This window comes from Folsomia candida, unplaced genomic scaffold (assembly GCF_002217175.1).
Source record: "Folsomia candida strain VU population unplaced genomic scaffold, ASM221717v1 Fcan01_Sc026, whole genome shotgun sequence".
NCBI classification, from domain to species: Eukaryota; Metazoa; Arthropoda; class Collembola; order Entomobryomorpha; family Isotomidae; genus Folsomia; species Folsomia candida.
The window spans coordinates 1,132,918-1,145,943 of record NW_019091218.1 but is presented as its reverse complement, the minus strand read 5'-3'; the positions used below and the strand labels follow the sequence as shown (position 1 = coordinate 1,145,943).

Genomic DNA, 13,026 nt, shown 5'->3' with positions numbered 1-13,026 from the left:
CCTCCGAAAATCGACATTGGACCTTTCAACAAGACCCTGTTCCTGCGCAAGGTGCAAAATTGTCCAAAACTGGCTTCAGACGAATTTTCATGACTTTTTTTCATCCGTAGAACGGTGCTCAGTATCTGCAGACCTTAATCCCCTAAATTATTACTGGTGGTCAAAATTATAGGTACAAGTATGCTCTAAATTTCACCCAAGTGTGGAAGGGCTGAGGTCGCACTTACTGAAGATCTGGCGCTTTTCCCTGGAAATCCGTGCGTGCCGCGATCGAGCAGTTTTCGCCACGACTTATGTCTTGTGTACAAGCCCGTGGAGGAAATTGTGAAAACGAAGTTATGATTTCTAAACAAGATTAATACCTTGTTCATCCACAAAAATTTCTATCAGATAGCTCTAATACTTTGGGCTTTATCACCGGAAATGCATTCACGGGAACTTATGGTCGGACTATGTATGCAATTCCGCACAATTTTTGTACACATAGCGTCGCATACTTAGCTTGATAATAAATGTGGGGGCCCCTTGACAGAGGTGAGACTTTTTCTAGACAAAAACTGATTCTTCAAATATATGCCAAAAATCATATTTCAAGAGAATTTGGCTAGAATAAAGTCTCCATATCTGTTTAGGGGCCCCCAAATTTATTATCAAACTACTGACAATGCACATGTCAGACATGTTTCGCACGGATCTTTCTCAAACCAGCACTAAAATTTCAAGAAACTAAACACAAACAACATTTGGTGTGACACTTGAGCTGCTCAAGTGCGAATTCTTCAGATGTGCTCAAGTTGAGCACATCTGAAGAATTCGCAAAATGGCCAACGTTTGAAGTTGGCAAAAACGCGAATTTTCATCAAGCGAACGGGGTCCGCCTCTCTGCTTTTCTCCTAGGCTTCTCGCCACCAAGTGATCGGTTTTTGCCTTGGGTTCAAAATTGAGTTTATTAATTTCCCAACCAAGTTCTCATCCGATTTTTCATCTGTGATTCTTAAATAATTTTTTTACACTTTATAAAATTTTAAATGAATTCACTTGACTTCTTATTCAAAAGGGAATTAAAAAATTTGGTTCAGAATAGTGGATTCGATTTTTGGTATATTTTTTCGCATTGCGTTTTTTAAAGATTTTGATGACAAAAATTTTAGGAATTTGTGTGATGATGTTGGCCCTTATTACACAGCAAACTTCGTATATTCGGTTTTTGTATGTTCAAATAAGTTTACAAATAAAAATACGCATTATGAAAGAAATTTAAAAAAATCGAATCCAATATGCTGAACCAATTTTTTTAAATTCCACAGATAAGAACTTATTTGAATTTTTAAATGTTAAAAAGTGTTAGCTAATTATTTAAAAGCCACAGATGATAAATTGGATCAGAACTTGGTTGGGAAATTAATAAACTCAATTTTGAACGAAATGTGAAAACTGATGACCTGGTGAAGAGAAGCGCACGAGAAAATCGTAAAGCGGAGAGGTGAACTCCGTATACATATATAGTTTCGCATGGTGAACGTGCACGTTTTTGCAAACTTAAAACCTTCACCATTTCGCGAATTCTGCAGAAGTGCTCAAATTCCACACCAATTGTTGTTTGTGTTTAGTTCCTTGATATTTTAGTGCTTGTTTCAAGAAGATCCCCATCCCCGTGCGAAACATGTCCGAAATATGTGTATTGTAAGGTGCGCGGAATCGCATGCAAAAATTGTCACAAAAAAATGATGTTGCCCTCCTTATATTAATCGGTGTCTTAATCTAGTTCGTGCTGATTCCCAAGTGACGCCTAATTTCCCATGAATCTAGAGAAATTTAATAGCTAGTTAATATTCCCCGCCTATTTGATCTTTGGATTGGGAATTATTGAGACGATGGTCATAAGTGGTTAGGATTAAAAGTAAATGTAAATAATTTAATTTCGCTAATAACTTCAGTCATTTCTACATCGATAGAGTCTGGCTTAAATTTATTTATGGGAGCGGTGCAACGTAGTGAAAACTGAATACTTTCGTTATGAAGGTAAAATAGGTAGTTCGATAGCACTACTCGACATTAACAAATGTCTCCAATCGAAGTTATTTATAAGAGAAGGCATTTCCCGTATCAAGTCAGAGCGCATAATTTAATTTAATTGGCAAACTATGCGTGCTAAAGATTGTACACAAAATAACAAACAAAATATAAAATCAAACATAGTTAAGAATATTAAATACTGTTACAGATCACAAAAAATCCCCACCTAGGGGCCCCGAGTTGGCTTTATCCGCCACTGGCCAGCAAGCCAAGGCCAAGCAAGACCGCACAGATGGCAAATATTGGTCTGATCAGCTGTATTGATACGGGCGTGGCCTCATGAAATGTCACCGGTACTTTGGGATCACCAAGCATGTATTGTACGGCTTTAAAGTATTTTGCATTTCTTCTAGCACCATTTCTCATTCGCCCAAGAAGTACCCCTATAACGGAATACTTATCCCATAATGCTGCAAGTCCAGCCTCCTCGATTCGAACCAATTCCTTTTTTACGTATAAAGCCAACATATTTTTTTCACAATTCCTCAGTTCCACTACTCGAAATGGCGAGTCCCCCTGACGCGTAACAACACGACGATTACCAAAGATTTTAGCATTTTTCGCAAACAAGCCTAACTGACTTGCATCAATCAATATTGCCATTGTTGGATGCGATTTCATTGAGCTTTCTGTCTGAATTTTTGACACCATTCGTGCCACGCGAGGCACTCCAGGATAAAAGTTTGGGTTGTAATTTCTCTAAGAAATCTCTAAACTGTGGACTCAAACCGTTGTCTTTAAGTAGCTCGGGAATACTGAAATCTATTAAGTATGAATGAACGGATTTGCTTTCGCCATTGTATAAAACGTCCATGGCTACGACGGGAATATCCCAGTGGACCAGGTCCATCACCCCACTGGGGGTTTTTGGCGGGAAGGGTACTGCCAAGCAGGAATAGATCGAGCCCTGATATAAGTTCGCCATTAAGAGAAGATTCCCACAAAACCAGAAAATGAGGAGGACTATGACAACTTTTTTGGCCCGGTAAACCTTTCTCGTACTATCGCCAACCTGCCCGAGGAGAATGGATGTTACCACGAAGGCTTTTAACGTTACCGTGGCAACGAATCCGGTCCAGCCGTCTTTAGTGTTTGCAAGCACCGTCAAAAATCCCGCAATCGCAGTTATGCTAAAACCCAAACAAGACCAAGTCCCAACGTCGAGAGGGGATATGAAAGTCGTCACTTCGTTAGATGGTAACTCTGGGTCGGTAACGAATCCCAACTTTACTGGGAGTAAGTTGACTTGAAGCAAAAATTGGGTGTATCTTATTTCCTCGTTGGTAGCGTCACCCATGATGCAACCAAAACTTTTTGGTGACTGACGACGTTGAACGTCATTTTTACTTCAGTTGCAACAGTTGCAACGTTAGATTATATTTTTGCAACATTATTGATACGATACAATAGCCAAGATCATTTGGATTGAGGTATCCACGGTGGTTTAAGTCACAGATCGGGTTTACGGATACTTTGTCTAGAAAAAAGTAGCGGACTTGGTACATATGCATGTCCTCGTTGGCAGCTTGCCAGGCTAGTTGGATCTTTGGGAAGGAGATGGTTGTTCCCTCCAAAATTGAGAACGTGAGAGGATCACAGGTTAAACATGGCAGGAAGAGGGGGGAAGTTGGGGTGATGTTGAACAGAAGTAGGATCGCTGTGCCAACTAGGATATGTACTGGGCTGCTTGTGAAGCATGATAGGTCACTATGGAGGTCAATCCTACCAAAGATAACGTCCTGTCGATATATTCTGGAGGCAAAGTAGTAAAACGAAGCACACTTTAATTCTTCGTCTTGATGATGTTTCATAGTCCAATCTAGTGGAGCGATGAGTGTCTTAATTCGCGCCGATTTTTCGGTTTTTCGGTAACCAAAAGCAAAAGGTGAAGCTAGACTTGGGGGAAAATGGAGTTTGGGGTGTATATAACGAAAGAGAAGGAGACGGATTGGAGTGTACAAGTTTTTTGCGGTTATGAGGTCAAAATAAGGAAAATCAGTTTCCATATCTATCAACTTGTGATGTTTGGAGGCGAAAATAAATGTAATCTCGGTATTGAGAAAGATGTCTGGCCAGGTGTTAGTAGCCTCGGAGGATGGTAAAATTTCAAGGCAGATTGCCACATTAAGGAGTAAAACAAGGCGATGTAATGGTCTGCTAAGCATTTTTGAATTATTATTGGTAGGTTTTAATGGTTTACACACAAAACCACGGATTAGTCCATTGACCTAGGAATGGAATTAACTGGCCAACAAATACTCCTGGATTCAGAAAATCCAGTTACAAAACTGTTTAAATTTCTACCATTTTTATTTATGGATGTTCATTTGTACGTTAAATACAGATAATTGTAGTTAAATGTGAGAAATGTATTAAATCTTTGAAATGAAGCAAAGGTTTGGGGTTCTCTATGGTGAACTGTTCAATATAGGTTTGAAGGAATTTCTTCTTGTGGATAAGTTTCCTTTTTTAGGATATTCAAATTTACAGTGTAAGCATTGATAGGATTTATCGCTTCCTTATATAAAAAAAACTAATAATTTGGTATCAAAAACTCAATTATGTAGGTGCATACATAATGCGAGGAGTTCTGAGAAAAGAACAATGTGCATGTTGATAGGGTAGGATTCATTTGAAGATTTCCCCCAGCCACTATGTATTCGATCAGTTTGATAAACTTTCTCGACACGAAATGAGATACACTCTTAGAAAAGCGGTAATGAATCAAAATATAGAATCACGACTGTTCGGAGTGTATATGTATGTATGACTCTGCCGCGCTTGGTAAAAATTAATATAATTCGGTATGAGTTAATATAAATTAATATATGAATTAATATAATTCGGTATGACTTAATTTAAATTATATATGAATTAATATAATTCGGTACAGTTTTTTTAAAGTGTACTTAAATAGCTTGGTTAATTTCTAATTCTATAGATAGCTGCAATACTAACATCTCATTTATTTGCGACCCAACATATAATCCGCAAAATAATATGAACAGTTTTATTACCAGGTTGTCATGCTATCCAATTCATTTTTCTCTGGTTGTGTTAACGATTTCACAAGTACATTCATATTTAATAGGGCTACAAGAACGATGGTAAGTAATGGCAAATTCACAGAACTGGATTGCCCTTCGATTTGTTCTTCATAACACTTTTATTTTACCCTATTTCATAATTTTATAAGATTCGATAGTAACTCGCCATAAAATCCCTGTGTAGTTGGGAAAAAACAGGAATTTGCGTATGCAGATATCGTAAATTTACGGAAATTATGGTACTTGCGACAGTCACGTAATGTGAAGACCCTCAATGTAAATACTTGACTTGCTTTATACATTCAAGAAGTATACTTTTTTTAAAGATGGAAAATATGATTGTCACGACCTCTGAAGACACAGCATTATCCTTATCAGCCAATATTTTTTGACACATGACGTTCTTCATACAAGGAAGCGATGTTTATCGAATAAACGAAAGATTTGGAAAACGGGTTAGTATGCTAAATACTGTGATTTAGTAAATACACATTTGTAAACTAGGCCAAGAATAAAATATTTGATTGAAATTGAAACTTGAGGTATTTTTTGATAATTTATATTTCTACTTACTTAGGTCCATAACGAGTAAGTATCCATTCCTTGGACGATAATTGATATGTAAATCTGTACGTAATAACTTATGGAGTAGGCTTAATAATAACTTATCAAGATTCATCCATTTATTATATAAAAATATAGAGAAACATGTACTAAATTGCATTTCTTTCATGATTTAATTAATTATTAATGCATATTTTTGCGTAGGGAAAAATGTCCACCAATCGTGGGTACAAGGCAGCTTGAGCTAATTCGTTTGTTTCTTTATACCAGAAAATGTTGATATTAAATTCTCTCAGCGATTTCACAACCGGACATGGCTCCTCATCTTCTGGCGGAATAAATGCGCTAAAAGAAGAGAAGTCGTATGAAGAGAAGAAGTATGTGGAGAAGTCGAAGCTATGAATGTGCAAAGTCTGCAAGACCGGGAAGCACACTGCATAATCAATCTTTCCTGATCCCAGACCACTTTCAAACTCAAATTTCTGAAACATTGTGCAGAAATAAATTGTGAATTTCTTCAAGGCCGGAAGGGCTGGGAATTTCCACTCGACCTTCTTATCGTTGGAGCCCAAATGTAACTCAAGTTTTTCCGGAGTGAGGCAATGTTTCTGTAATAATTTGTGTAGAAGGGAGGGCAGTTCGTGGGCACGATGTCCAGTTTTGTGATAGAAGGCCTTCAGGTCAAGTCTTTTGAGAGGAGAGGGAATTTTCAAGAGACACCCGGTTTGATCGGAGTCCAAATATCCTCGCAAAACTAAGGAACTCAGCGATCTGAAAAATAACAAACAATTAGATCTGTACTCTTAAAAAGCCAGTATTAGTGTTAGCCACGCGGTGGACTTCACGGATCGGTCGTAAGGTTTCTCACCATATGGTGTGATTAAATTAGCACCCATCCATGATAATTCAGAGCTCCACGCCGCCGATTTTTCGCCGGCGCGCCGCCGACGCCGATCCGATTTGACACGCCGCCGCCGCCGAGGCGCGCCGCCGTCGCATAAGTGCCGGCGCGCCGCCGAGAAAAAAGATATCTTGTACAATTAATACCAGTTAAAACGAGAAAAAATGTCGAAATTTGTGTTTTAGCGGTTTCGTTCGTGATTGTCATTGACATTGAGAAAATGAATAGTTTTTTCCCGATACGCATCTTTAATTAAAGATCAGCTCAAATTTTGACGCCACTTAAAGAATCGATAACGTATATTTAAAATATGATATTTTGGGCAATACAAATTGAGTACATAAATAGCCTGACTTTTCGAAATTCCTGTTTTTTGAGAATCTTAAGTTTTGCTTAGTCCTATGGTTTTTTACAACTTACAATTAGAAAGATTCCAAACATTCCATTTTATGAAAAATCAAGCTAACTTTTAAATTTTCGAATTTCCGTCAAGAATCGAGTTACATGGCTATTAAGGCTGATGGGTGTAGTTTAGAAATATTTTTTAAATTCTGTAATGCAGAAAACACGAATTAGCACGAATTAAAAAATGGGTCGGCTTATTTATTCGCTGAACCAATTAAAATTAGCACGCGAAATACATTACCATGTATTAGAAAGCTAAACAAAGAGGTCAGTTATAATCACTGACTGGTAAACGGAGGCAGAAATATCGGCGCGCCGTGGCGCGCCGCCGCCGCCGACGGTTTTTACTACTCACGCCGCCGCCGCCGATTTTTCAACGGCGTGGAGCTCTGTGATAATTTGTCACCATGGTGTTACTCCCCGAGAAATGGTAATGGACCTGATGTCGAAAATCGATTTTTTTGAAATCCTTCAAGTATGTGTTAGAGGACCTTAAAATATGCAGAAAAATCACGGTCACTATGACCTAATTTCAAAAAAAGAGAAAAAGACCCGCAATTGTATTGGCCCATGGTACCAACATGTGAAATTTTGAGTCCCTGCGTGAAATAGCGGCTGCGTAAAGGTGGTATCTCAACAGAAGCCACACCCCCTCCTATCAGCCCTATTGAAACTTCAAAAATTCGGGGAAACTGATTTTTCTGAATATTTTAAGGTCCTCTAACACATACTTGAAGGATTTCAAAAAAATCGATTTTCGACATCAGGTCCATTACCATTTCTCGTGGAGTAACCCCATGTAGAAAAAATTTATCAACATGTGGTGAAGTAGAACATTTAGTGAAGTCACACATGAACCCAGGGTAAGGAAAACCCCGGAGTTTTCCTATTGATACCCAAAGCACAGGGGTTTTACCTGGGTTTTGTGGATAGTCGGGGTTTGAGGGTAAACTGACTCAGTATCTTACGTACAAAGTTGTGAAAATAATTGACCTTATCAGCAAATTTGGCAAGGAGGTGGCTTACCAGTGTTTTTGCTGTTAAATAACACCTGCACGAAATTAGTGCACGAAAATGTTTTTAAACGTTTAATAACACCCACTAAAAATCCGAAAAAGTGCATGAAAATACACGAAAATCATTTACGTGCAAATAACATTAGTCTTTGTGCTACTGTACGATATTTTCCTCATCGTTTTAGTATTTTAGTGTAAAACCATTTTCCATTTTTCAATACATGGGTAAGCCCTGAATCATGCTAGAAAGTGAGGTAAAGTTTCAAACCAGGTAGACAACTAAATCTTACCCACAGTTTATAGGGCAGCAAAATATATTATTTCTTGAAAATATGAAATTTCCTGCATAAATTGCATTTAATTTATTATTATGCATTTTTACACATTTTTGTGCATTTTTATGCACCATGCATGCATAAAAATAATTTTGTGCGCACAAAAACAAACACTGTGGCTTACTAATTTAAATTGAATAACTTATTAAATTAAAAAATTGTTAGTATAGCCCTGTTTTCATACATTCTAAAATTTGAAAACCCCGACAACCCGTGGGTATTGGTCAAATTTGCTACCCCAAAATCCTAAAATGCACGGTAGCATACCCTGCATTCACACCGTTCGGATACGATTAAGTTAATCGGATTAACACTGGATCTTTAAAAGAGTGCCATCACGAAACTCACAATGGAACTTAACAAAATTTATAATTAGCAATTCTAGTACGAAGATAAGTTCTAATCATGAGTATCATAACATTCACGGGAGAAATCCAAGTTTATAAATATTTAGGAAAAATGGGGACGAATTAAATTAACAGAATTTACAACTTACAATGGGAAATGTTGTAGTAGTTCGAGTTTTGAAATTTCATACAAATGTTCACAATTAATTGTGAAACATTGCAAAGCTGGAAACGCTTCCGTAACAGCTTGACCAATTCTTTCGATCACTGGATCAAGTTGCGCCCGAGTCCGGCCACCATTGATCACGAGTTTCTTCAATCTTGGGAAAACGGTGGCACTGAAAGAAGGGAAATTTTGATCGCAATGCAATTGCAATTCTTCCAGAGTGGGGGCCGAACCGAGGATAATTTCGTTACAAAAGTCCTTCTGCCATTGTTCCGTTATCTTAATTTGGACCAAAATTGATTTGAGATTTCTGATGGGGGGAAAGTCTTGCAAATTTTTGGGTGGTGACAAGGATTTATTTGCGGAGATTTTAATATTGGTGTTGAAGCTGAGTTTTTCCGCAATTCTTTCATCCAATTCCCACTCCTTGGGGGGTGTTTTACCATAAGTTCCTGCATCGAGTCGGATGTTGATCAGTGTCCTCTCCTTTAGCACGGGGGTAGCTTCATAATTCCAAGATTTGCAGACTAGGCGACAATCTTTTATGTCTTTGATTACAAGGAATTTGCAGAGATGTGGAATTATCTAGGAAATTTTATGACATTACTTAAGAGTCCATTGTATGCGGGATTTGAGTTTAAATGGTCATGTTGCAGCTTTCCCTTGTTTAATATGTTCAAATGGCGATTTTGAAAGCTATTCATCTCCGAGGGTTTTTTACAATATAAAGATTTTAATGCACATATGTAAAAATCATTAATATTTAGATATATAAAGTTACGACTAGAATTTTGATTTTTTTCTTCCATGAGCAAATAAATATGAAATAGATGAAAAATAATAAGTACAAATTAAATATCGTCTCATGGAAGAAAAAACCAAAATTCTACATTCGTAATTTTGTAATTTTGATTTTTAGGTGCATTAAAATCTTCACATTGTAAAAAACCCACGGAGATGAATATGTTTCAAAATCGCTATTTGAGTATATAGAAGAAGAGAAAGCTGAGACACAACAATTCAAGCTCAAAACCCGCATACAATTGCTTGTTAATAAAATTCAATTTACACAAGGGAACGTCCATGTATTACGTCATCATTTTAGTGGGTAGGTGGTTTAGGGCTTATTATCCTTGATATGCTAAAATTCCCTATCCCTTAGGATTAGTGGATACGTTGGGTTGGTGTGTGCAAAAATCGTGACTTTTTGATGACGTAATATTTATATGGATAGCCCCCAAGAAGATAAAAATTTTCCAAATGTTGAATAATGTGGACTTCATAATTTTACATCTGGAATAAGACCAGGGCCTGAGTTGGGACTGGCAGTTGGGTCGTCGGCATTACGAGAGAAATCCTTTATAAAGTAAAAATACGTAATTAAGCAATTTAAAAAGATATGTAAAGCAAAAAAATAACATGTTTTTAACAACTTACTTGACATTCTTTCTTCCTCGACATGATCAATATATGTAAAGGAGCTTCCAACTAGATGGATTTAAATTAGAAAATCGACTTGTAACTTTTAATGGTACATATGTACACGTATTTAATGTTGAAATTAACTTACTATTTAATTAAGGTTACATATTCCGGAAATATTATTCCCAAACAGGCCAAGCGAAAAGGAAAGAAAGGAAGACAGAAACCAGATGATGAAAGGGTAACAAGGGTTCGAGCTTTCTCCGCCTCTACAGAAAACCACCACCACCGTAACTTTGTTTCCAATGCATACACAAATATTTTTCATGCATAGTTTAAAGGGTGTTGAATTTTTCTGGTAACCTTTTTCACGGGTGAAAGAAAATCCTTGCCTTTCAAAACTGTCCCCAGATAACATTTAGATTTATCGAGTTAAAATCGCAGAAAATTCTCCACGAAGTCTGCGCGAAATGTCCGCCGAATCGATGGGCAATCGATAGGGTATTGGTTGTTAAAAAGTTGGTTGTTAAAAAGTGTAAAAAACCAAAGACAAAAAATCGGTTGGGAAATTAATAAATTTAATTTTGCGTGGAAGGTGAAAGCCAATCACCTGGTGAAGAAAAGCGCAGGAGAAATCGGAAAATGAAGCTGTGAACTCCGCTTAATTGACAATCAGTTTTCCTCTGCATCTGAATATACTGATAAACATGTACTTGTAATTGGGAGATTTATTTATTATTTATGGACATTATGGATGTACAAATGGGAAAAAGTGTATTGTTTTCTAAGTCGTGTGAAGTATTCAATCTCGATTGTGATCGTCATCAGGACGGAAAATATTACAAATCAATGATTATTATTTCATTTCACCTATTTATAAGTTTATGCAATTTTATATCTTTTATGGGATAATTATTGATATCTCTGCATTAAAAAAAACTTCCAACAAGCGTGTCTGAAGGGCAGCCTGAGCTTCTTCGTTTGGTTGCTTACACCGAAAAAGGTTAATATCAACTTCTCTCACGGACTTGATAACCGGACACGTGTTATCTTCTGGCGGAATAAATGCGGCAAAAGAGGGGAAATCGAAGCTGTGAATGTGAAAGATCTCCAGCGCTGGGACACACGCTTTATAATCAATCCGTCCAAAGCTCCCTGATCCTGGAGGACTTTCAAATCCAAAGTTTTGAAACTTCGTACAGAAATAAATCCTTAACCTCTTCAAGGCCGGAAAGGCTGGGAATTTCCACTCGATATCTTTCGTGCCGAAGCCCAAGCGCAAATCAAGGTTTTCCAGAGTGAGACAATGTTTCTGCAACAATTTGTACGGAAGGGTTGGCAGCTCGTGGGCGCGGGATTTATTTCTAATAAGGAAAGACTTCAGCTCAAGTCTTTTCAGAGAGAATGGAATTTTCAGGAGACATTCGGTCATATTGGAGTCCAAAGATCCTCGCAAAACTAAGGAATTAAGCGATCTGAAAAGTAATAAAAAACTAATTCGTATTAATCTGCCGTAGTCTAAAGGGTGTTGATTTAATTCTTCGCGATGATGCCGATTTAGGCTGAAATCCGTAATTGTGAAAACCATAAATATGTATGTATGACAATCCCCTTACTAAAGTTCTAATCATGAGTATCATAACATTAACGGGAGGAATTAAAGTTTTTAAATATGTAGGAAAAATAGGGACCAATTAAATTTATACAACTTACAATGGGAACTTTTGAAGGAGTCCCAGTTTTGAAATTTCATATAAATCTTCACAATTAATGTTGGAATATTTAAAGGCTGGAAACGCTTCTGTAACAGCTTGGCAAATTCTTTTGATCGGTGGATTTGTGTGATTCCGATAACGGCCACTGTTGGTCACTAGTTTCTTTAGTTTTGGGAAAACGGTGCCACTAAAAGAGGGGAAATTTTGATCGTAATAGAAATGAAACTTTAATTCTTCCAGAGTTTGGGACGAGGTGAGGATAAATTTGTCACAGAAGTCCTTCTGCCACTGTTCTTCTATGTAAAGGCTGACAAAAATTGATTTGAGATTTCTGATAGAGGGAAAGTTTCCGATATTTGTGGGTGGTGAGGTTGATTTATGTGAGGCAAATTTATACGGGGTAGACGAAATCTTAAGGTGGGCATTGAATCTCAGTTTCTCCGCAATTCGTTCGTCCAATATCCATTTCTTTGGGAGTGCCGTGTGCTTATAATTTCCAGAATCGAGTGGGATCACGATAAGGGTCCTCTCCTTCAGGGTAGGAGTAGCCTCGTAATTTCACGACTTGCAGACTAGTCGACACTGTTTTATGGCAGCGATTCCAAGATATTTGCAGAGGTGTGGAATTACCTGTGAAATGTGAATAGGCTATGAACTTTAGAATTTTGCGCAGAATTTGCAGATTTGTTTTTTAATCTGGAAAATAAGGATTTTACATCTGGAATAAGAATAGGACCAGAGCCAGGATTGGTGATGGTGGTGGTTAGTTCGTCCTCGTTATCATCAGAGCAGGACTTCAAAAAATAACAATGCGAAATTTGCATTCAACAAAATTTTGTAAAAAAACATCTGGTTTAAAATTAAAAAATAACTTACTTGAGATTCTTTCTTCCTCGGCATGATCAAGAAAAAGCAGCCGTGAATTAAATAGATGAATTTAAATCAGGAAGCAAATTTTTAATGATATATTTCAATTAGAAATGGAGAGACTTTTTGTACCAATATTATTCCCAAACAGATAAGGAGCAAAAA

At 37.3% G+C, this 13,026-nt stretch overlaps 1 protein-coding gene across 3 annotated transcripts; it reads right to left on the bottom strand.

The window, feature by feature from the left end:
* Nucleotides 1-5,744: 5,744 nt before the first annotated feature.
* Nucleotides 5,745-10,509, bottom strand: LOC118438820. Of its 3 annotated transcripts, none has more exons than XR_004837082.1 (6): nt 10,428-10,509; nt 10,295-10,345; nt 9,927-10,214; nt 8,841-9,442; nt 6,556-6,718; nt 5,745-6,458 (listed from the first exon to the last, which is right to left on the bottom strand). XR_004837082.1 is itself a non-coding variant. In XM_035859591.1 (6 exons), the coding sequence occupies exons 2-5, from the start codon at nt 10,316-10,318 to the stop codon at nt 6,568-6,570; spliced, it is 843 nt and encodes a 280-aa protein (XP_035715484.1). In that variant the 5' UTR covers nt 10,319-10,345; nt 10,428-10,509; the 3' UTR covers nt 5,745-6,458; nt 6,556-6,567. The 3 variants fall into 3 exon arrangements, 2 of the variants coding, with proteins under 2 accessions (XP_035715484.1, XP_035715483.1); XM_035859591.1 differs by having other exon boundaries at nt 10,149-10,214; XM_035859590.1 differs by lacking the exon at nt 6,556-6,718 and having other exon boundaries at nt 10,149-10,214.
* Nucleotides 10,510-13,026: the final 2,517 nt, after the last annotated feature.